Source organism: Bos taurus, chromosome 15 (assembly GCF_002263795.3).
Source record: "Bos taurus isolate L1 Dominette 01449 registration number 42190680 breed Hereford chromosome 15, ARS-UCD2.0, whole genome shotgun sequence".
Classification (NCBI taxonomy): domain Eukaryota; kingdom Metazoa; phylum Chordata; class Mammalia; order Artiodactyla; family Bovidae; genus Bos; species Bos taurus.
This window is the reverse complement of record NC_037342.1, coordinates 23,910,333-23,931,526: the sequence shown is the minus strand read 5'-3', so window position 1 is coordinate 23,931,526 and position 21,194 is coordinate 23,910,333. Positions and strand designations below refer to the sequence as shown.

At 49.9% G+C, this 21,194-nt stretch overlaps 1 protein-coding gene across 3 annotated transcripts in view; it reads right to left on the bottom strand.

Moving 5' to 3' along the window:
- Window positions 1-10,829: 10,829 nt before the first annotated feature.
- The window catches only part of TTC12 (tetratricopeptide repeat domain 12), a 46,727-nt gene continuing 36,362 nt past the window's right edge, over window positions 10,830-21,194 (bottom strand). For all 3 annotated transcript variants that reach the window (XM_002692992.6, XM_059875089.1, XM_059875090.1), the window contains 9 exons: window positions 20,537-20,629; window positions 19,425-19,485; window positions 18,279-18,416; window positions 17,726-17,824; window positions 17,212-17,280; window positions 14,568-14,669; window positions 13,077-13,176; window positions 12,079-12,304; window positions 10,830-10,985 (listed from right to left, as the gene is read on the bottom strand). In XM_002692992.6, coding sequence (XP_002693038.3) covers window positions 10,910-10,985; window positions 12,079-12,304; window positions 13,077-13,176; window positions 14,568-14,669; window positions 17,212-17,280; window positions 17,726-17,824; window positions 18,279-18,416; window positions 19,425-19,485; window positions 20,537-20,629 — 964 coding nt within the window. In that variant the 3' untranslated portion in view covers window positions 10,830-10,909. The remainder of the gene's footprint in view (window positions 10,986-12,078; window positions 12,305-13,076; window positions 13,177-14,567; window positions 14,670-17,211; window positions 17,281-17,725; window positions 17,825-18,278; window positions 18,417-19,424; window positions 19,486-20,536; window positions 20,630-21,194) is intronic.

Below are 21,194 nucleotides of genomic sequence, written 5' to 3'. Positions count from 1 at the left end.
ACTCCATGTTCCCAATGCAGGGGGCCTGGGTTTGATCCCTGGTCAGAGAGTTAGATCCCTCATGCCACAACTGAGAGCCTGCATGCCACAAGAAAGATCCTGCACGTGACAACTAAGATTTGGCACAGCCAACTTTAAAAAAAGGGAGAAAGAACCCAAGACTGGTTTGGTAGTGGTTTAGTCCCTAAGTCACGTGCAACCCCATGGTTTGTAGCCCGCCAGGCTCCTCTGTTTATGGGATTCTCCAGGCAGGAATACTGGAGTGGGTTGCCATTTCCTTCTCCAGGGGATCTTCCCAACCGAGGAATCAAACCCAGGTCTCCTGCATTGCAGGCAGATTCTTTACCGACTGAGCTATGAGGGAAGCCACAAGAGCTTATGGGAACTTACAAATGCTAATATTGAATGATGTTGGAACAGGTAACCAAAGAGAGCTATGACTCATTTTTATCTTGAAATTCAAGAGTGAAAAACCCCCATCTACTTGGTCTCCTGAGAGAGAATCTGGTCAGAGAATGCATAAGGGGACTAATGGAGTCAGGTCAGCCCAGATGAGAAAAGGGAGGGAATCAGAGTACATTCTGAGTACCTTCTCCTGACCCAGCCTTTGGTGCAGTCTGAGTTTTTTCCCCATCTTCTCTCTCTACCCTCAGCCCAAGTCTATCTCTGAAATGTCTTCCTTCTAACATCCCTTTCAGGAAGGTGCCTGTCACCTGCCTGTCTCTTGCTGAGCTAGAAGCCTTATCTCTGTGCTACAAACATCATTCTGGGCTGAGCAGTATGTGATTCCTGGTGTGTCTCTCTCTTGGGCACCCCTTGAGAGGAGAAACTGTCTGTATCTGTCTTCTGTATGTGCCCAGCACTCACCCCAGTGCCTGGCACATAGTGGGGACTTAGCAAATGGAAACCATTGTTCATTGTAGTATTTCGGCCCAAACCATTACCCATTTAGCCCATACCCACCCGGCACGGTAGACAGCACAGTGCTTGGCTCATAGAAGGTGCTTGATAGATACTTATTGAGTGAATGAGGAGTTTTTCAGGATCAAGCTGTTATTTAAGTGACCTTGGCTGAGGGGTTGCTTCATGTAAGGACAGACCCTGGGCTTCCCCCACCCTGTCTGGGGTGGGCACAGCAGTGTCTGGAATTCTGAAAACCTCCATTTCTCAAGACAGTGCCCCAGCCTCTGTGCTGATGCCACCTCAGGCCTCCTCTAAATGTGTCTGCGAATCAGGTGGAAGCTAATCCTTATCGGTGGGGAGATTTAAGCTGTTATCTAACAGACTGCTGATGGATTAGCAAGGCTTTCAGATAGAACCTTCATGGGGTTAGAGTTTCATTTTCCCCTCACCCTTGGGGAGAAGAACTGCTGCTTCACTGTTGCCATGGTTTGGGCCCAACAATGAACGAGAGGAGCGGCAGGGCTGGGTGCTGGGCAGCGAGGTTCAAGGGAAAGGCCGGATTCTGGTCCTGGCCCAGCCACCGTTTCCCCAGGAAATTCTGGACGAGACATCGAATCTCTGGGCTTCTCTTTCCTTTGCTTCAAATGGGAGATAACAATACCTACCTGACAGGGGTATTATACACATGAGATGAGAGCAGTGACATGAAAGCCCTTTAAAGAAGATAAAAGTACTTCCCTGTGTGAGACTATTATTTTCCTGCCATGAGAAACAGACGGCAGGGCTGAAGCCAGAGACACAGGACTGTTGGGCGGGACGTTTGATAGGGCTCTTTGGCCTACATTTGCTTAGAGCGTAACAGGGAAGAACCTATCTGACTCTACATTGGAATCTGTGTCTTTTATTTTAATCTTCATAGTCTATCATTTTTGCTACAAGTTAACCACTAAAGGGGTATTGCCAATAGCTACAATTATACATGATGGCCCATCTCTGGGAACCTTGCCTCCCATGCCTGAGCATGAAGCTAAAATACCTTTGTTTAACTCACAGGAAACATCCTGATCAGGCTCACCTGAGAATGAATGTAGGCAACAAGAAATTAATATATGCCCACTGAGGTCTGGCTGGAACCAGGAAATATTTGCGACAGTTTATTGCCTTTTAAACTTTATCTCCTCCCCTACTCCTCTCTGTTTCATAAAAGAAACTAACATCCAAACCCGGGCAAGATGTTTCTTTGAAACACTAGTCCACTATCTTCTTGGTCTGCTGGGTTACCAAATAAGGTGGCTATTCTTTGCTCTAATAACTCATTTCTCAATTTATTGGCTAGTCATGTGGTGAAGAGATGAGCTTGGACTCAGTAACAAGAGGAAACACAAAGTGGGACCTTTGCATTCTATCTGTGGATATTATGGTGAAGAAATGTGCAGCAGGAACTCCTCTGAGGAGTGGAGGACTGAGAGGCTTGACATCCAGACAAGAAAACGTCGTGACCAACAGGCCTGGGAGACTAAAACAAAAGTCCTTTACTTCAAAGGACAGGGACACAGGGGTTTATGTAGGTTTAAATCTCCCCTTTTATTTGATATGCCTCAGTCTTGAGGCGGAGAAGGCAATGGCAACCCACTCCAGGACTCTTGCTTGGAAAATCCCATGGACAGAGGGGCCTGGTAGGCTGCAGTCCATGGGGTCGCTAGGAGTCAGACATGACTGAGCGACTTCACTTTCACTTTTCACTTTCATGCATTGGAGAAGGAAATGGCAACCCACTCCAGTGTTCTTGCCTGGAGAATCCCAGGGACCGGGGAGCCTGGTGGGCTGCCATCTCTGGGGTCGCACAGAGTCGGACACGACTGAAGCGACTTAGCAGCAGCAGCAGCAGCAGCAGCAGTCTTGAGGAGAGCACATTCAGGAAAAGAAAGGTAATAAAGATTTAGATAGAAAGGTTAATCAGAAACTCAGCAGAAATCACTTCAGGGGTAGATCTTCCGCCAGTTTTTTGACCTCTCTGCGCCACAGTTTCCTCACTTGTAAAGGGAGAATAATTATAATACCCACCTCTTTAGGCAGGATCTGAAACCTGTATTTAATGAAAGGTATCTGCCATTTTTATTGTGTCAAGACTTTGAGGATGTCAAGGTTTTAAGGAAAGGGAAGAAGGTCTTTTACAGGGAGGAACAGTAGAAGCAGAATCAAGAAGATGGGAATGAACTGAATATTTGCAGACAAAACAAATGGGGGCCTGGCCTAAGACAAGAGAGGCCATGGTGGGGTGCTACCACTCAGCAAATCTTCCTCAGGCTTCTTTGAGGTGCTGGAGCACCACAGTGAACCACAAAGGCGTGGGAGTCACGGTCAGTTCTGTAGCCCAGCAGGAACCTATGGGGCCTTCGTGGAAAAGATGCTCCCACCTCACCATGTCCACTGCTGGCTTCCTGTATGCAGAAAAACTCTAGCCTCCTAGGCCTTCCCTGAGTTCCAAAGAATACACTCATCAGAAAAGTGAGAAAATACAGAAAGGAAAACAGTCAAGCAAGACAAAATAACAGTAAGTTAGCTACTAAACAAGGTCAAGGTCCTTTAGTTCCTCCTCTGAAGTCATGTGCTGTGCTTAGTTGCTCAGTCATGTCCAACTCTTTGCAACCCCATGGACTATAACCCACCAGGCTTCTCTGTCCATGGGGATTCTCCAGACAAGAAGACTGGAGTGGGTTGCCGTGCCCTCCTCCAGGGGATCTTTCCCACCCAGGGATCAAAACCAGGTCTCCAGCATTCTTGGTGGATTCTTTACTGTCTGAGCCACCAGGGAAGCCCAAGAATACTGGAGTGGGTAGCCTATCCCTTCTCCAGGGGAACTTTCCAATACAGGTATCAAACTGGGCTCTCCTGCACTGCAGGTGGATTCTTTACCAGCTGAGCTACCAGGGAAGCCCTCTGCTGAGGCCATATTCTGAGTTCTATCCTTTGAGTTGTTTTTCAGAGACTGAAACTCCTACTAGGTGGGAGAAGTTAACTGTGTGTTGACCACAGCAGCTAGACCCCAGGCTGACTGGAACCAGAAGGTTGATGATATTAACTCCCATTACCTCACCACCGACTAATCAGAAGAATGTCCACAAGCTGGTCACATACCTCCTAACTCTCCAACTTCACCCTTTCCCTGAAAGCCATTAGGGAGTTTAGGTCTTTTGAGCATGAGCTTTCTGGACTCCTTGCTTCAGTTCAGTTCAGTTGCTCAGTTGTGTCCAACTCTTTGCAACCCCATGGACTGCAGCATGTCAGGCTTCCCTGTCCATCACCAACTCCTGGAGCTTGCTCAAGCTCATGTCCATTGAGTTGGTGATGCCATCCAATAATCTCATCCTCTGTCGTCCCCTTCTCCTCTTGCCTTCAATCTTTCCCAGCATCAGTGTCTTTTCTAATGAGACAGCTCTTTGCATCAGGTGGCCAAAATACTGGAGTTTCAGCTTCAGCATCTTCAGGACTGATTTCCTTTAGGATTGATTGGTTTGATCTCCTTGAAGTCCACGGGACTCTCAAGAGTCTTCTCCAACACCACAGTTCAAAAGCATCAATTCTTCGGCACTCAGCTTTCTTTATGGTCCAACTTTCACATCCATGCATGACTACTGGAAAAACCATAGCTTTGACCACATGGACCTTTGTCGGTAATGTCTCTGCTTTTTAATATGCTGTCTAGGTTGGTCATAGCTTTTCTTCCAAGGAGCAAGTCTTTTGATTTCATGGCTGCAGTCACCATCTGCAGTGATTTTTGAGCCCCCCAAAATAAAGTCTCTCACTGTTTCCGTTGTTCCCCCATCTATTAGCCATGAAGTGATGAGGCCAAATGCCATGACCTTCGTTTTTAGAATGTTGAGTTTTGAGCCAACTTTTTCACTCTCCTCTTTCACTTTCATCAAGAGGCTTTTTAGTTCCTCTTCACTTTCTGCCATAAGGGTGGTGTCATCTGCATATTGAGGTTATTGACATTTCTCTTGGCAATCCTTCCTTGGTGCCCTGTGATAAATCCTGCACTTTTCTTCATCACAACCTGGTGTCCCTAGACTGGCTTTACTGCACACTGGGGGAGAAGACCCAAGTCTGATTTGGTGACAGTACCGGGATACGACCCTGAAACCAAGCCAACTCTGAGGCTCAGTGAGATCACACCGTATGGGTCATGTGGTAATGCCATGTGTAATTTTGGTAATATTTAAGGGGTAATTTTTAAATTGTACCTAAAACTTATGAATCATGGCTCTTACTCATATCTAGTGCTAGGAATGTATATAAATCATATAATAGTTTAAAGAAAATAATGTGAGTGCTTTATCAGCAAATTTTCAGAAAATTTAAAAAAGCCCTATGTTCTTCTTCCTCCCCCTTTACCAATATACTCACAGCACACACACCCATGCACACATCCACAGGCAGACACCCACATTCTCACACATGGTGAAGGAGTTTGTCCTTCATTCTGCAGGCAGTTACGAGAAGGTGCCTGAAAAGGGGCACGGCATAATGAAAGTGATCTTTAAGAGGATTACTCTGGCTGCACTGTGCAGGCTGGCTTAGAAGACAGAATGAGACAGGCAGATCAGCAAGGCGGCTATTACTATAACTCAAGTTAACCAAATCCAGTGCCTGTCTTTTTCTTATTTTCCTCAATACTGATAATGTAGTGTGGAGTGCAGCAAAGTCTTATCTTACTGAATGTGTGTCTCAGTCCTTGACGCTGTCCAATGCATGCTTCCCACCCCATCTTGATTCCCTACCAGCTGTCCACACCAGCCCTGTCCCCGGAGTCAGTCTACATCCAGGATAACATTGAATCTGGAAGCCCTTCTGATAAAGATCCTCACATTTAAAAACTCAGGAAAAGAGCATACATGGCTGGCAAGGCAGGGGGCATCTGTGGAAGCAACTGATTCCAGTATAATGACAACAGCAATGGTAGTAACCATTTCCTGAAGGCTTACTGTGTGCTTAGCATGACGCTGAGAACTTTGCAGAACTCATCTCATTTAATCCTCACCATAAACCCATGAAATAGCTATCATACCTTCCCCACCCTACATTTGCAGACAAGGCAATTGAAGGCATGACATTCTAAGAGGTGAAGCTGGGCTTTGAACCTGGCATCAGGACACGGGGCACCTGCACTCCAGCCACTGCATATCTTGCTTGCCAGAAGACCCTGTGGGTCCCTGCCCTTCCCTGTGCCTTGGTTCAGAAGCTTCTCACACATGGAGGACAGCTCACTGGGTCTTCTGGAGTCTTGATTTCCTCCTTTTTAAAATGGGGGACAGTGGCCTGGGCAACACATTTTGAACAGTGAATTGTATTTAGCAATTGAAATCAGATGGCTTCCAATAAAGTTGACAGTGGATTAGATGGTCCCTGAATTATTTTCAGCCTGGACATTCTAGGAGCCTTTGTCCTCGTCACTCATTCTAATACTCCCCCTCTCTTAACGTGTCTTTGATCAGCCTAAATCCTCGCTGCATGGGAACTCATCCATTTTTATGTGGAAATTCATCTCTCAGCTACAGAGAGACGTGCATGTGTCTGGGTGGACTAGTGGCTTGAGGGGACATGAGGGATCTAAATGAGCAGATGGAGCTGCTGAAGATTAAAAGCACAATGTGAAGTTGGAGACGGACATGTGACAGGAGAGTGATGCTCGGGCTGAGAGGAAGTGGCACAGCTGGCAGACAGCCACCCTCACTCAGGGACGGGAGCCCAGCTCCGGAACTGGGCTGACCTGGGTGTGGGGTGGCTGGCAGGGCACAGAAGCAGGTGCTGCTCCCGCACTCTGCTGGCACCCAAGGGCCCTCCCTCACCCTTTGCAGGAGCCGAGACCAGAAAGCAGTCAGAAAAATGGGATCGTGGCCTCAGGGCAAATTCAGACCAAAGGCCAGGCTGGCTCCAGGGAGAACCCATTCTTCATTTTGCCTTTTTGAAATTGAGATTAAACTAGAGGTCTTGACAGAATGTCATTCAGCAGGGCTTCAGATCACAGCAGCTCTGGGCTTCACTGGCATGTGGCGGGCAGCGGCGGCAGTGGGAGCTGTCACCTGTGGGTCCCGCTGTGACCCGCGTCTCCTTTCCGGGTGCTCAGTGCCGGGGGCGAGGTGGAAAGAACAACCCATATTCTGATGACTGGGGCACTGGAGGCACAGCCGTTGGAATCAATGGGCTTTCTGGATTTTAAACTGAGGTCAGATAGCAAGTGCCAGGGAGCATCTGTTTGGTAAGGGGGATTTGGGGCATTGATCGCAGCATCCACAGCCCTTTCTGCACAGGGTTCCCAGCCCACGGGGTCCTGCCCATGTAGACACAGCATGGCTCCAGGCCAGGGAAGCCCCGGGCACCTTGTTCCTGGCAAGGAGCATTGTTGAACCTCGGGGAGCCCTATTCAGAACCCCACCCCACCCAGGCCTGGTGCCTTCAGACCTCACTGCCACAGACGAGTCTTGAGGGATCCTCGAGTTTGCCGTCGGGTATAGGAGGGAGGGAAGAGCAGACATAAGAGCCACATAGCTGTTTGCCTGCCTAGAGGTGAGTACATAGGAGGGTGAGCAGATTGCTGAGGGTGGGAGGGGGCAGAAAATAATGGCAATTTCTGGCTTAAAAATAATAGTCCCTCTTAAGAGAATGCCTTCTATTTACCAGTTGCCTGTGCTAGGCCCTGCATATGGGTTAAATCCAAACCCAAGAACACTGTAAGTAGCGACTGTTTCTCCCATTTTACAGAGAGGAAACTGAGGCTTGGAGAACCTAGGTAATTTTTCCATCAGGCCATGTTTAGTAAAAGGAAGTGTGCTTTTTACTCAGAAGGGGTTAAAATCCAGGCTGGGGTCAAATTCTGACTCCCTAACCTACCTGCCAGGTGGTCCTGGGTAAGAAGCACCGATTGTCTTCACATCTTAGTTTCTTTACCCACAAAGTGAGATAATGCCCGCCTCACTGGGTCTTTGTGAGGCTTGCACGGGCTGGATCTTCAGACAGTCGTGACAGTGCCTGCAGCAGACCTCAGGCAGGATTCTCTCTCTGCAGTCTGGCCGGTCACAGGCCCAGGACTAAGAGCCTCTGGCTTTGAGAAAGGGAGTGACCTGTAAATGTTTTCCTCATCTCCATTTACTCTCTCCTCCTCCTGGGCCTTGTGGAACCTGCCTTTTCAAGGCATTCAGAAAATGAGAACTTTTGCTGAAAAAGTCACCTGGCCTCAGGGAGCTTCAGATAGCACTCTGCTCTCAGTACTCCAAGCCAGGAAGCTCTCGTCCTAACAGAGCCTCAGGACACTGCCTGTGATAGCATGTCCTGCTCTTTCCTGTCACTTCTTCTGAAACCTATTAACCTCAGTCTGGCCTTCCTACCTTCTTGCACCGCTGGCATCACCTAGTCTAGGACAGCAGTTCACCACCCAGGGCTTGACACCTCTGCGGTGGCTTCAGGCTGGTTACTAAGCCCCATCTCGGTTGCATCTCCTGCTTTGGCAGGTGGGTCGTTTACCACTAGCGGCGCCTGGGAAGCCCTGTCCCACCTCTTTAGGATGGACAATCCCACTGTCGGTGGAACCAAGACTGCTTTCCCAGAATAAGCCATGATCCTGAAGGTGGTCAGGACGGTGCTCGTGTCTCCTGGCACAAGGAGAGGTGCCCCTCCTTTGACATGTTGATTGTTTCTCCCAGGCTTCCTGGGAGCCCCGCGTGGTAGCGTGAGTAGAGGCGGAGACCAGGGAGGGCTGGCTCCACAGAGATGGAGACTCCAGTGTGTAAACCATTTCTCTCCACCTGTGAGAGGAGGGCTCACCTCAGGTACCGCCAGACATTCCTGCAAAGCAGAGATGACGGCACTTGGCAGCTTCTCCGAAGCAAAGATAATAATATAATTTGACTTTCCCCACTCTGGGGAAAGAGATTACACGGATAATAGCCATTTTCAAGAGCCGGGGAGGAGGAGAGTAGCCAGAGAGAGGGAGGAGGAGGAGGTGCCTGAACTTCAGATCGGAGAAGACAGGTCTGCTGATTAGGGGCACAGGCAGCCTCCTCCATTTTTAAAGCTCCACTGAATTCTATCCCCCAAACAGCAAATTTCGCAGCCTCTAATTTTCTTCTCTGTGCTCTGTTTAGCGGCGAGCCATCTCCCTCTGTGATTCAGGGGCCTCTTGAAGAGTGTTTGTTTGCACAATGGGACTGAATGGGCGAGTCCCAGCCTCTCTAAGGCGGCCTGTCACTTACCGGCCACCCAGGGACAGAGCTAGGGCAGCAGCACTCAGTGCTCCAGTGAGCCTGACCCAGAGTGAGATTCTTGGGGCTACTCATTTCCTTCTAGCCCCCAAAGTGCTAATTATCTCCCGTGGTTCCAGGAGCAAGTTCTTCACTGAAGCCAAGGGCTGTCTCACTGTGTGAAGACCGATTTTGTTTGGGTGCATTGCATCAGATCTCTCAGGAGGAGGATTTCCTTTCCTATGCGTTCCAAAAACGTCTGGTTCTGGACTTCCCTGGTGGTCCAGGGGCCAGGAATCCATTTGCCAAGGATTCAGTGGGTTCAATTCCTGGTCTGGGAAGATTCCACATGATGCAGGGCAACTAAGCCCGTGTGTCACAACTACTTAGGCCCCTGGGGTCAGAGCCTGTGCTCGGCAATGAGAAGCCACCACAGTGAGAAACCCACACACTCCAACCAAGAGTAGCCCCTGCTCGCCACAACCAGAGAAAGCCCAAAAGCCTGTGCATGGCAACAAGGATCCACCATGGCCAAATAATTTTCTTTTTAAATAATTTTCTTTTTAAAATGTCCAGTTCTGATTCCTTTTTAACGTCCAGTTAAAACGTCCAGTTCTGATTCCTTTTTAAATAATTTTCTTTTTAAAACGTCCAGTTCTGATTCCTTAAAGGACATGTGCTTACCCTTCCCCAGGTCTTCAAATTTGACTCAACTGACATCAGAGTCAACTTCCCCCATCTCAAGATAAGAGCCTGGAAATCTCATACATTTGTGTAGCATTTTGCAATTCCTTGTGCCTTTACCTCCAAAACTTCATTTAATCTTCACCATAACGTTGGGGATAGGTTGGACAGGTATTTCTCCAGCTTTTCCAAACGCTGCAACCAGGGCTCAGAGAGGTTAAGGGACCTGTCCAGTCACGCAGCTGCCAGGTAGCAGGGTAAGTAGGAGCACAGACTTTTGGACCTTTGGTCTGGGAGTCCTTGGCATTCACTATACCATGAAGGTCCTGCCTCTGACCCTGAAAGAGTCAAGTGATGGTACTGCGACGTGGAACAGCAGTGGCACTTCCTGGACTTTTTGCTTCGGGACTTGGGGTCCAGAGGCTACTTGGTCAGTTTCAGAGTGGACTTGGGGCAACTGTAAGGGCGCAGTGCCTTCTGGGGATGGGGGGGTGGGAAATAGATTACATCTATTACATTACTCCCTGAGAGTTCAGCGCAGAAAGAGATTCCCCCTGCTTTGGCACTTGAAGACAGTTTAAGAGAAGGGCGTGTTACAGCATCCTTGCACGGGGTGGACGAAGGCGCTGGGTGGTGCTTGCAGGAACGATTTCCCTGAACCTTCAAAGAACTCCCTGCCAGGGAGCTTACCACCCACCACTCACCCCACTGAATTAAAGACTTCATGCCACAATGGCAGGCCAGGCTCGAAGAGACTGCTGCCTCGCAGATGTCACTAGGGCTGTGTCTTGGCACTTCAGAGCTGGAAAAGAGAGGTCGAAGTCACTGCTGAAAAACCTGACGGTCCTAGTGCAATGCCAGCAGAAAACAACAAAAGGGGAAGGACAGGTATTAGGCAAAATCTAGTTCCCAACCAGACCCATCACTTATCAGAGTCTGGGAAGGTCCCACGGCCAATGAAAACCAAGGCGAGCACTCTGAAAAGCCACGTTCCGGTCCGGAGCGTATATTCAAAAAGGCTTTATTAGCACAGGAACAACCAGAGTGAATGGTCATAGGCAAAACCCGCACGGATGCCACGTCTCTCAAGAACTCTCTACGTACTTCATCGTAGAGTTGAGAATTTCCATCCCATGAAGCTCTCTCAGCAGAGCAGCAAACCTGTCATAATCAAAGCACAAAACTCCAGGACATAAATGCCAGGGCACAGACATCTGGTGCCCAGAGGCATCCCCCTGGCTCAGGAAGAATTTGGCTGGGAAGGCGGGACAGGGCAGAAGCTGTTTCCCTGAAGATCAAAGTGGGGAGCCCTCAGGAGGCCCAGGGAACACGGCAACACCCGCGGCGTGAGTGGGGAGCCCCTAGGAGGCCCACAGAACACGGCAGTACCTGCTGTGAGTGGGGAGCCCCCAGGAGGCCCAGGGAACACGGCAATGCCCACTGTACGAGTGGCAGACGTGCTAGAGACCCGCTGGGCCACACTCTCAGGGATTGCCTGGCAGGCTGCCACCGTGAGCCTGTCCTAGTTAATGCGCCTTGCTTTCTGTAGAAGAAAGCTTTCATCCGTTCCTTCCCTTTGAACAATCAGAACTTGGAAGGGCCTTAGGTGTGACCTAGGCCAGCTCCCACATTCTCCAGAGGAGGGATCGGAGGGTGAGGCTGGGCGAGAAGGAAGCGGGCTGGCCACAGCCCCTCCCTGTCCGAGGAAGACACCCCTAGCGGGCCAGGGCTCCACGCTCAGGCACACGGGCACCTTCCAGGAGCACGAGGACCAGGTGTCCCCGCGCCTCAGATCAGGACAGAGCGGAGCGGGAGCCGAGCTGAGATGGCACGGCCATGCAGAGGCTCCTGGCCTGGCTTATCAGGTGATCTTTATCTGGCTGCCCCCACCCGCCCCCAGCACGCCTGTTTCTCCAGCTCAAGAATGTACCCTATAGGGCACTCTTCCATATGCTTAGGCCCCACATGGGGGAAAAAAAAAAATGAAGTTAGAGATTTAATTGTTTCTGGAAAAGCAGAGGAGACAGAAAGGCAGGAGAGAGAGGTGGGGATGGTGGGAGGAGAGGGAGGAGGAAAGAGGAGACTGCGGGAGCTGAGCAGAGAGAAGACGATGGCTGCTGGTGCCAGGAAAGACCCCTGTTCCATGCTGTGTCCCCTCGCTGGCTTCAGCCTGAGCGCTCCCCAGTGTCCTGGGCGGGTCGGTTGGGGGGACTTCCTGCAGAGAAGGAGCTGGGCTCCCCTTGGCCCTGCGCACCTGGGCTCCGCCGTGCACAGCTTCCCCAGGGCGATGCCCGCGTTCAGCTGCACGGCTGTCTGCTGGGCATCGCTGCCTGCCAGCTTCAGCAAGACGGGCACGATGTCCGTGGACAGCAGGGACGAGGCCGCGCGCGGCACCTCCATGCAGTTCCCCAGGCAGAGGGCGGCGTTACCCACCAGGATCTCATCCTCCGAGTCCAGCAGCTGCATCAGAACCCCGAGCTCTATGGGGCAGAGGAGAACAGGCAGGGAGGCTGGCAGGGGGACGTGGTGGGTGGGCATGGAGAGAGGGCGGTGGAAGGCCGGCTGTGTCACCCGCTTGACGAATCCCTACTGAGTGCTCCTCGGCTCCTGGCCATGTCTCTGAGTGGCCTCAGGAGCCCAAAGCCCAGCCGTCCCAGGAATGCCGGCTCGGCCTCAGACAGGTCTATCCTCTCTGCTTCCCGTGCGGAACCTCCCTGTTCCTCTCGACATCCCCTGACTGAGCGGGAGGCCGTGAGCCGGCGCCCTGGACCCACGGGGCCCGGGACAAGGCTCCACAGGGAAGGGTCCTGCTCCCCACTTGGTGGGCCCCCTCAGTTCCCACCCACAAGGGGAACTGCCCTGCCCCCCCTGACAGCAGCAGTTTGGTGATTAGATCACAGCCGCACTGGACTCCTCGTCGCGCATGGTCACTGAGGTGTTTCCCCCAGGAAGGGAGAGGACCCGTGTTAGGTTGTCTAAGGAGAGTGCTTTGGAAACGATCTTAGTTCGAGCTGTTTCCCAGCTGAGTCTCTAGCATAGGCACGGTGGCCGTGAGCTTCCGAAGGCTAAGTAAAGGCTTTCAGAGCTGGAGGTGAGATGACAGGGTCCCCGAACACAATGCAGGAGGGCGGGGAGGCATGGCACAGCCTCCTCGATCTCTCCTCCCTCCTCGCCTGCAGCTCCCTCTGCAGCTTCAAGGCTAGATTAACCTCCCAGTTAATGTGGGCTCTGCTTAATGAAACGATCACTTACTTTTATCCAGTCTTAACACTTCTTCTCGCGCTTCCTGATAACTGTTTGTGCAGATGGCAAGTATCTTGACTGCATAACGTGACGCAGTCTGGCCTCCTGCCTAGATTTCAGAGTGCAATGAGAGCAAGAAATCAATGCTATGGTTGTTCCTGGCCAGAAATGACAGTGAGCAGCTGGGATTATGCTCGTGGCTTCTTAAACTCCTGACAGCGCGCTGCTGACAATATGTGTGCTTCCGGGCAAGGGGGCCTAGTCCCTGCTGGGGTGCAGGGTCACTCACATCCTCTGTAGAAGGATGTGAATGGAGGCCTGTCATGGACACCAGAGGAATTATCTGTGGAAGGCTTTAAGAGTGAGGGGCTGAGAAAAGAATGATGCTGTCGACTGGCAGATCTACCAAGAAGGGAGGCAAAGGCCCTCCCAGGTCATTTCACCATTTGAGAATGAGGGCTGACTTGCTAGGGCTGCCAGGCTGACCGGTCTGCATGGAGAACATCACAAACCTAGGTCATTTTAAGAGGGGATAACTGTCAAATCATAACCCTTAAAATCACCCTATGCAGGGGTCTTTAAAATGCAAGTGTGAGGAAACGCATGCATAAGGCACACACGTGTGAACATGGACTCAGCAGGCTCCGGTGGATATGCAAGAGTTATACAGAGTAAATGATGACCATCATCCACGCGGCAGCTTAAACTCAGACCCACCATCCTGCCCCCTTGATATCACCCCTGCCCCAGCAGTAGCCCCCTCACAGAGCACCCTCCTTGGTGCCACTCAGCCTAGGCGTTTATGAATAAGTCTCCTGTGGGGTCATCAAGCTAACTCAGGTGAGTGAACCTCACTGGGCATATATATTGCAACTGGGACCCAGAGATGCAACCTAGTAACTGATGTCCTGGTTCAGGAGAATCTAGCTAACTCTTGTGTTTCTGTGTGTGCTCAGTCCCTCAGTAGTGTGTGACTCTTTTGACCCCATGGACTGTAGCCTGGAAGGCTCCTCTGTCCATGGGATTTTCCACTGCACTCATATTGCAGAGAAAGTCTGAACATCCTTTTAAAAATCACGTGGGTACTCTGAAGCCTACATATTTCATAAATGGGAGTTACCCCCCAGCCTTTCCAGCAAACTGGAAAGAGCATCGTGAGCAGGATAACATGAACAGAACCAGGGCCTGAGAAACCTTGTTGACGCCACTCAGACCATCTTTTCTGAAGACAGAGGCCATACATTTTTCAAGTTAAGCTTGAGTGGTAAGCATTTTTATGGATGTGCCTAATGAACAATTATTTGTCCAACAATCTTACATTGCTGGTCAGAGTAGTCTAGGTGAATAGGCAGAAGGGAATCCCCATTCAAAAGGTTAGAAATTAGCAGAGGGGAAATGGCAGGACCTTTGCTGAACAAAGGCCTCCTCGATACTGTTCCCCAAATAAAAGATGGACACTCCTGGAAATTCCGGGGGTTGGAACTAATGAAGTTATTTTACCTTCAAGAATTTAATCATCTTCTTCACCACTCCTGCTCTGAGGGCCTCCTCAACAATTTTCAGGGAGGAAGAAAGGGTACGGCTGAGGACGCCAGCAGCTCTCTGAGTGAAGCAGAAAGGAAAGGGCGCTTAAACGTTCCCACGGGGAGACGGGCACGAAAAGGGTAGGGCATTAAGGGGTGCAAACTACTACGTACAAAATAAATAAGCTGCAAGCTTACACTGCATACTACAGGGAATATAGCCACTATTTTATCATAACCATAAATGGAGCATCACCTTTAAAAACTGTGAGTCACTATGCCATACACCTGAAAGTTATATAAAATTGTATACCAACTAGCCAACGGGAATTTGCTGTACAGCTCAGGAGACTCAAACAGGAGATCTGTATCAACCTAGAGGGGTGGGATGGGGAGGGAGACGGGAGGGAGGTTCAAGAGGGAGGGGATATATGTATACCTATGGCTGACTCGTGTTGAGGTTTGACAAAAAACAAAATTCCGTAAAGCAATTATCCTTCAATAAAAATAAATTAAAAAGAAAAAAAATTGTATATCAACTATACCTCAATAAAATTTTTTTTTCTTAAAATGCTGGTGACGTTTTAAAGTTAACAAGTAGTTTGGTGAGGCAAGAATCATTAGTGTTAGATGGAAAACATGTACCTTGATTTTAAAAATACAGTGGTTGAGTAATTGATAGCAAGTACTGATGTTTACAGTAAAGCTACTGGGTAGCTGATTCAAATTGAAGGGCTGCCAACACGGCCCCTGGGCGCACAGAGGCTCAGCCCATTCCAGCTTCACAAAGGACCGGCATTCACCCCTCAGCAAGAAATTCCTGCCCTGTATTCCTGTGGGGCTCTGATACCAGCAGGACCTTTATTACACGGTAGACTTCCTGGATTGATCCTCTGGGACTTTTATCTTTCCTGAATCTTCTTATTCTAATTTCTGGGAGACGTTATTGATTTTTATTTTCCAGTTCTGAATTTTTTAAATAGCAAGTTGTTACCGTTTTATGGCCGTAACACCATTTTGAATCTTTCTGAAGATACAAATGATAGCTATTAGCTTTTTCCTCTCTTTCCTACATCATCTCTATTTTTTTTTCTGGACTCAAATTTTCTGCTTTCTCTGCTTTGTCTATTTACTTGTATGGCTTTCCTGAAATGCCTTGCGACTCTCAGCTTGCAAGTCACATTTATGAGAAAAAGAGTATGTCTGGGTATGTTGTGTTTATGGGGAGTCTGACCACTCCCAGGTGGGGAGGTGGCATTCTCAACTACTAGAAAGTAAGCATTTTTTTCTCTGGTCTTTCAATTCCTTAAGGAAAAAAAAAGCTCATATTTTACGCTTGAGGAATAGATGCCTGGCTACCAAATGTAGCCCCCTCATCTCCTGCTTCTGTCTTCTGCTTATGTAGCTGGCAGTTGGAATTCTGTCTTCTCCATAGAACTGCAACACACACTGGCCACCTGCCTGCTGTGTTCCCCTCGTCCGCCCTCTGCACGAAGGCGTCTTCAGTGCCACCTCATTAATCATCAGTCTTGCAGCTGTTCTCCATCATCCAGAAACTGGCTATAATAACTTACCCATCAGTGAGATAACTTACCCACTAGGCCCAGCAGTCAGAAGACCCCAAGTCCCCAAGAACAGCGATGCTTACCACTTTTGGGGTCATGCAACTTTTCTAAGGATCTGATGAAAACTGTGGTGTGCCCCTCGAGCCCATGAAAATGCACAGACATGCAGAATTTTCTATACACTTGCTGGGGGTCTCAGGGAACCTGAAGATCCACCACCTCTTCCTGGAGCCCAGGTTAAACACTTTGCCCTGTAAGTCTGGATTGACTGCAGGGAACTTGTCAGCTTGCTGGTCACACAGAGGATTCGCTGGACCTACTCGGAACCTTTTCACAACCCTTGAAGCAGTCCCCAGGCTGTGACCCTTGAAGGGCTGGTTTCCCAGATCTGCCCTGGATGTGACTCTAACTGTTTCTCCATGTTTAGAGACTAATAGGCAGACCTAATAGGCAGAAATGTTGGGGCGATTCCTCATGTGAGTGAAGAACACATCCCACAATGATGGCAAACAGCCTCTTGAATCATCTCACCACTCTCCTCCTGACACACTGTGCTAGACACAGGCCTTAGTTCTCTTATCCAAATGTCAGAAACAGAAGCAAGAAAGCCATTCCAGCACTTATCTCCAAGGAAGCTAAAACCGTTGTGTACAAACTCCTCCAGAATCACTGCCTTTAAAATATGTGCCCGGAGAAAAGATTTTAAATAAAATCCTTTGGCCTGTCCAAGTCACATAAGGATGGTTTGATATGGGACAAATCAGATATGACCTGGTGTCAGCTGTTAAGCTCCACACCTTCAAGAAAAAGGATTCTTAACTGGAGTTCCTAGATTCCAGGGCATCCACAGATGGGCACTGTGGGGGGGCGGGGTCACCAAATCCCCTGAACCTGTAGGCAAATTCAGTATTTCTGTGCTTATAGGCATCGTTTTGAGGAGTATGTCTGCCCGATGCCTCAGAGAGCAGAAGAAGCTCAAAGGCGTGGTGACTGCAGAACAGAACAAAACAGAACAGCAAAGGAAGCGGTTTCTGGATTTCCCTGGGGGCAGCTTACTGTGAGGATTCCTCCATCCTGGCTGTTCAGCAGAGACAGGCATTTCTTGCTCACCTCCATGGCCCAAACCTACAACAGGGAGCGCGAGAAGGAGCTTGCCTGTCCCAGCCACGGTCATCTGCAGATTCCTTCTGGGCGCTCACACAGAACCGACCACTTCCCACTCCCTCCTTGCCACCGCCAGGTCAGTCCCCATTTCCTTCACAACATCTGTGATTGCTCTCATTTCTTTCCCACGTTCATCTTCCCCAACTACGATGGCCACATCGTATTTGACTGTGTAAATGCGGAACTTAGCACCGTGCACAGCGCCCTGGACACTCAGCTGGTTTGCAGAATGAGTAACTTACAGAGTGACTCATCCATCCCTCAGCAGAGCAGGGGTGGAACCTCCGCCCAGCGTTCCCCATTCCCACCGCCAGGGTTTTAGTCCCCTGCTTCTAGCCTCTTCATGGCAACGAGAGCAGTTCTATGCAACAGAACGTGTTAAGGTACGGAGAAAAGAATCCGGTACCTCGGAGACAAAGGGGGACTGAAGACACAAGTTCATCACGAGTCCCAGGAGGGCATACATGACGTCTCTGAACAGGTCCGCATCCTCCTCACACTTGGCCTTGGGAAACAAAACAAGGTGATCATGTGACCTTCTTGCAGCTGTCATGGTCACCTGTTCCCCCTGGTGATCGTCCCAGATCTCTCACACTCCTTAAATGGCCAGAGTCATGAACTGAAGCGATGCAGGAAAATCAGAGACCGATTTATAGCACACAGTGTCTGGCGCCTCTGCTGTGGGGCTCTGGCCCTGGGTTCAAACTGAAGAGGGAGCTACTGAAATGGGTGCTCAAGCCAGCTTCACAGAGAACCCTCCAGACATCTCCGGGGTGGAGGAGACTTGATCTGGAGAATTCTTTAAGGCCAGCTGTCCATCAAATCTAGGGTTATAGACGGGGTAAGCCACTGGCCCCTGCACCCTCAAACAGAATTTTTAGAAAAGTCAGATAATTAAGAAGAAGCCCATGGCCCCAAAGTAGGTAGAAGACTGGCTCTGAACAGAAAAGCTGAAATACCATGAGGCCCAAGCAGGCAGCCCCGAAGTCTTCAGAGGCAGACATTTGTCTTTGGGCGGCGGCCTCAGCGCTGAAGTTCCCCATGATGGCAAGACATTGGCAGAGAGCTGATATGTTGGTGACCTTGGGATCTCTCTTCTGAAAGGGAAGGAAGAGAAATCAAATCTGCAGAGAGCAGAGGAATAATGCCGGAATCATCTCCACGCGTGTCCTTCACTCTCCAAAACGTCTGGGAACCAGAAGGCCTGATGTCACATGGGGATGTCAGTGGGGTCACGCTGGCAGAAAGGAAGGAGGCACACAGAGGGACAGACCCCAAAGCACCTTGGCCTGGTTCCAGTCACTCCGCCAACCAGCTGGGGGCACTGCGGCAAGTCCTGTCTCTTCTCAGAGCTTCCATATCCACATGTGTGAAATAGCAGGGTGCTCATGCACCCTCCAAGGACCCCTGAGGGTTCTATGGGTCCCTGGGGACAGGTCTGTCACAGCACACTCTTCTGAAGGACTCCCCCACTCCCCCCAACACTTGCACCTTTCTCCCTCATTGACTCCAACCACCACACCTGCTCTCCTGATCAGGACGACAATTCAGGGGACAGGGTTGCATGTGGTACTTATGACACTGGCGACCTGATGCAAAGAGCCAACTCACTGGAAAAGACTGATGCTGGGAAAGATTGAAGGCAGGAGGAAAGGGGGGTGGCAGAGGATGAGATGGTTGGATGGCATCACCGACTCAATGGACACGAGTTTGAGCAAGCTCCAGGAGTTGGTGATGGACAGGGAAGCCTGGCATGCTGCAGTCCATTGCAAAGAGTCGGACACGACTGAGTGGCTGAACCACAACAGCAACAACAGTTTATCACAGGACTTGGGTCAGAAGGGGACTGGTGGAGACTGACCAACTTTCCGCCTTCACCGCCTGCAGCCTTCCTCCCTTGCAACCAGACCTGCCCATGAACCTTCTCCACCTGCCCCCACAGCAACTGTTCCAATAACCAAGACTTGTGTAAATTCCAACTGTGAATAAATGATCAATCAACCCGAGAGGCAAAGGGAGTTCTAGGAGGCAAACCCCTGTTGAAACAGCCCTGCGCACGCTCCCGAGAGGATCTGTCGCAGGTGACCAGACAAGGGTTGGCTCACCAGCACGCCCGTCAGCACTGGAAGGACGTCTGGAAGGCTGGTCTGGAACCAGGCTTGAAATCTGTCAAGAGAACATCAGCCATGACTTATTTCTACACCATGCAAAGTGAAACATAAGTGCAGTGTCTCAGGTAGCGGAATTGACAGTCCAGCTGTGGGCCCCTGTCATTTGCTCCTGCGTGAAGGAGTCATTTGGAAGCAGAAAAGGTCGTCACTGGGTAGGTCATGTGGTTTTACTCTACTTCTAAGCCTGGAGACTGGCCTTTGATGTGAAACAACACATCTCAGAGGTCGGCTCTCTTCTGCAGAAGCTGCTGGAATCCTGAGGTTTCTGCAAATTGACTTCGCACCACCCCTCCCTTCCCCTTGCTCTGAGTTACATGGTGTAAGCACATTTACATGTCACAGCTGTCAGGACGGCCCCATGGCATGTACGCCTCCACCTGATATTCGGGCTAGTACTGTCCCCAGCCCCTGCCAATGGCCAGCTACCTGCATGAGGAGCTCTCTCTCTATATAACCATTTCTAGGTAAGATGCCCTAATGTTGGTGAGGAAATTAAAAACAAAACAAGAGGCATTAAAAAAAATAAAATGAAAAGTTATGAAAATCTAAGATCTTTACTGTCTTCTCCAGCATCAGCTAAAGAAAAAAACAAACAGACAAAAAAGGCAGGAGGCTGGCTACCCATTATGCCCCTGGCATCCCAGGAGGGCTCCCGTGTTCCCGTGTTTCTCCTCCCTCCCCATCCCTTTCTCTTTTTCCTCCCTCCTCCTTCTCTTTCCTATTTATTCAACACACATCTGCCAGGCAGTTCCTATTAGGCAGTGATTAGGGGAAGAAGCTTCACCAGCACCCAATAATAGTAGGTTTGCTTACTATGAGACGTGCTGTTCTAAGTACATGACGGCTTCCAAGCCTGTTGAGGGCCGGGTTCCCCTGCATGCAGAGGGATTGGGGCAAAGTGGTGACCACAGCCCTTGGGGACATCAGCTGTCCTACGCAGTGAATCCTCAGTTCGCCCAACCTCCCGCGTTGCCGCACATTTTAGAAGATCAGATGGTGCAGCAGAGGCTGAAGAAGAGATGTCAATTTCTGGCAAGAAAAATTACCTTTCTTGCAGAGCCAAGTCTGTGAGCAGTCCCATGGCTGAGTTGGCCTTTTTATCTGAGAAGTCAAGGAATGACACCAGAGCTTCCAACAACCTGCAAACATACGTAACACCTTCAGGGTGGGCTGACCTCCAGCTCACAGCACCCCCAATGAGAGGGCCTGGTGTGGAGACCAGAGAGGAGTCAGCACCTGAGCGAAGTGAGCTGAGAGGGCTGCTCATGCCCCCAGGAAGCCCAGCCCCTTGCCCACCCCAGCAAGGCAGGTACTCTGCCATGAGAACGGTTTACCACTTAATGTGCGGTTCCAGGGGGGTGAACAGTTTTAACCTGCATTCACTGATCATCAGATGCTGACATGGAAGGCCTCTGGTGCCTCTACCGTGTGACTCTGGCACGGCCAAGCTGAATCACACAGATGACATCTAAATGGCACGCTTACTAATGTGCTGATGACTAAGTGGGAGGCCCCCTAATGAAGCAGGGGATGGATTAAAGATTTAACAAGATTTTGACAGGTTGCTGAATACATGAGATGAAATTTCAGAGAGTTAAAGTCCTTCACTGAGAGCTGGAAAATCTGTTTAAGTAACAGAAATGGGAGACCTGGTTGATAACTGACTCATGTGAAAAAGACTTAAGATTTTTAGCCAACTGCAAA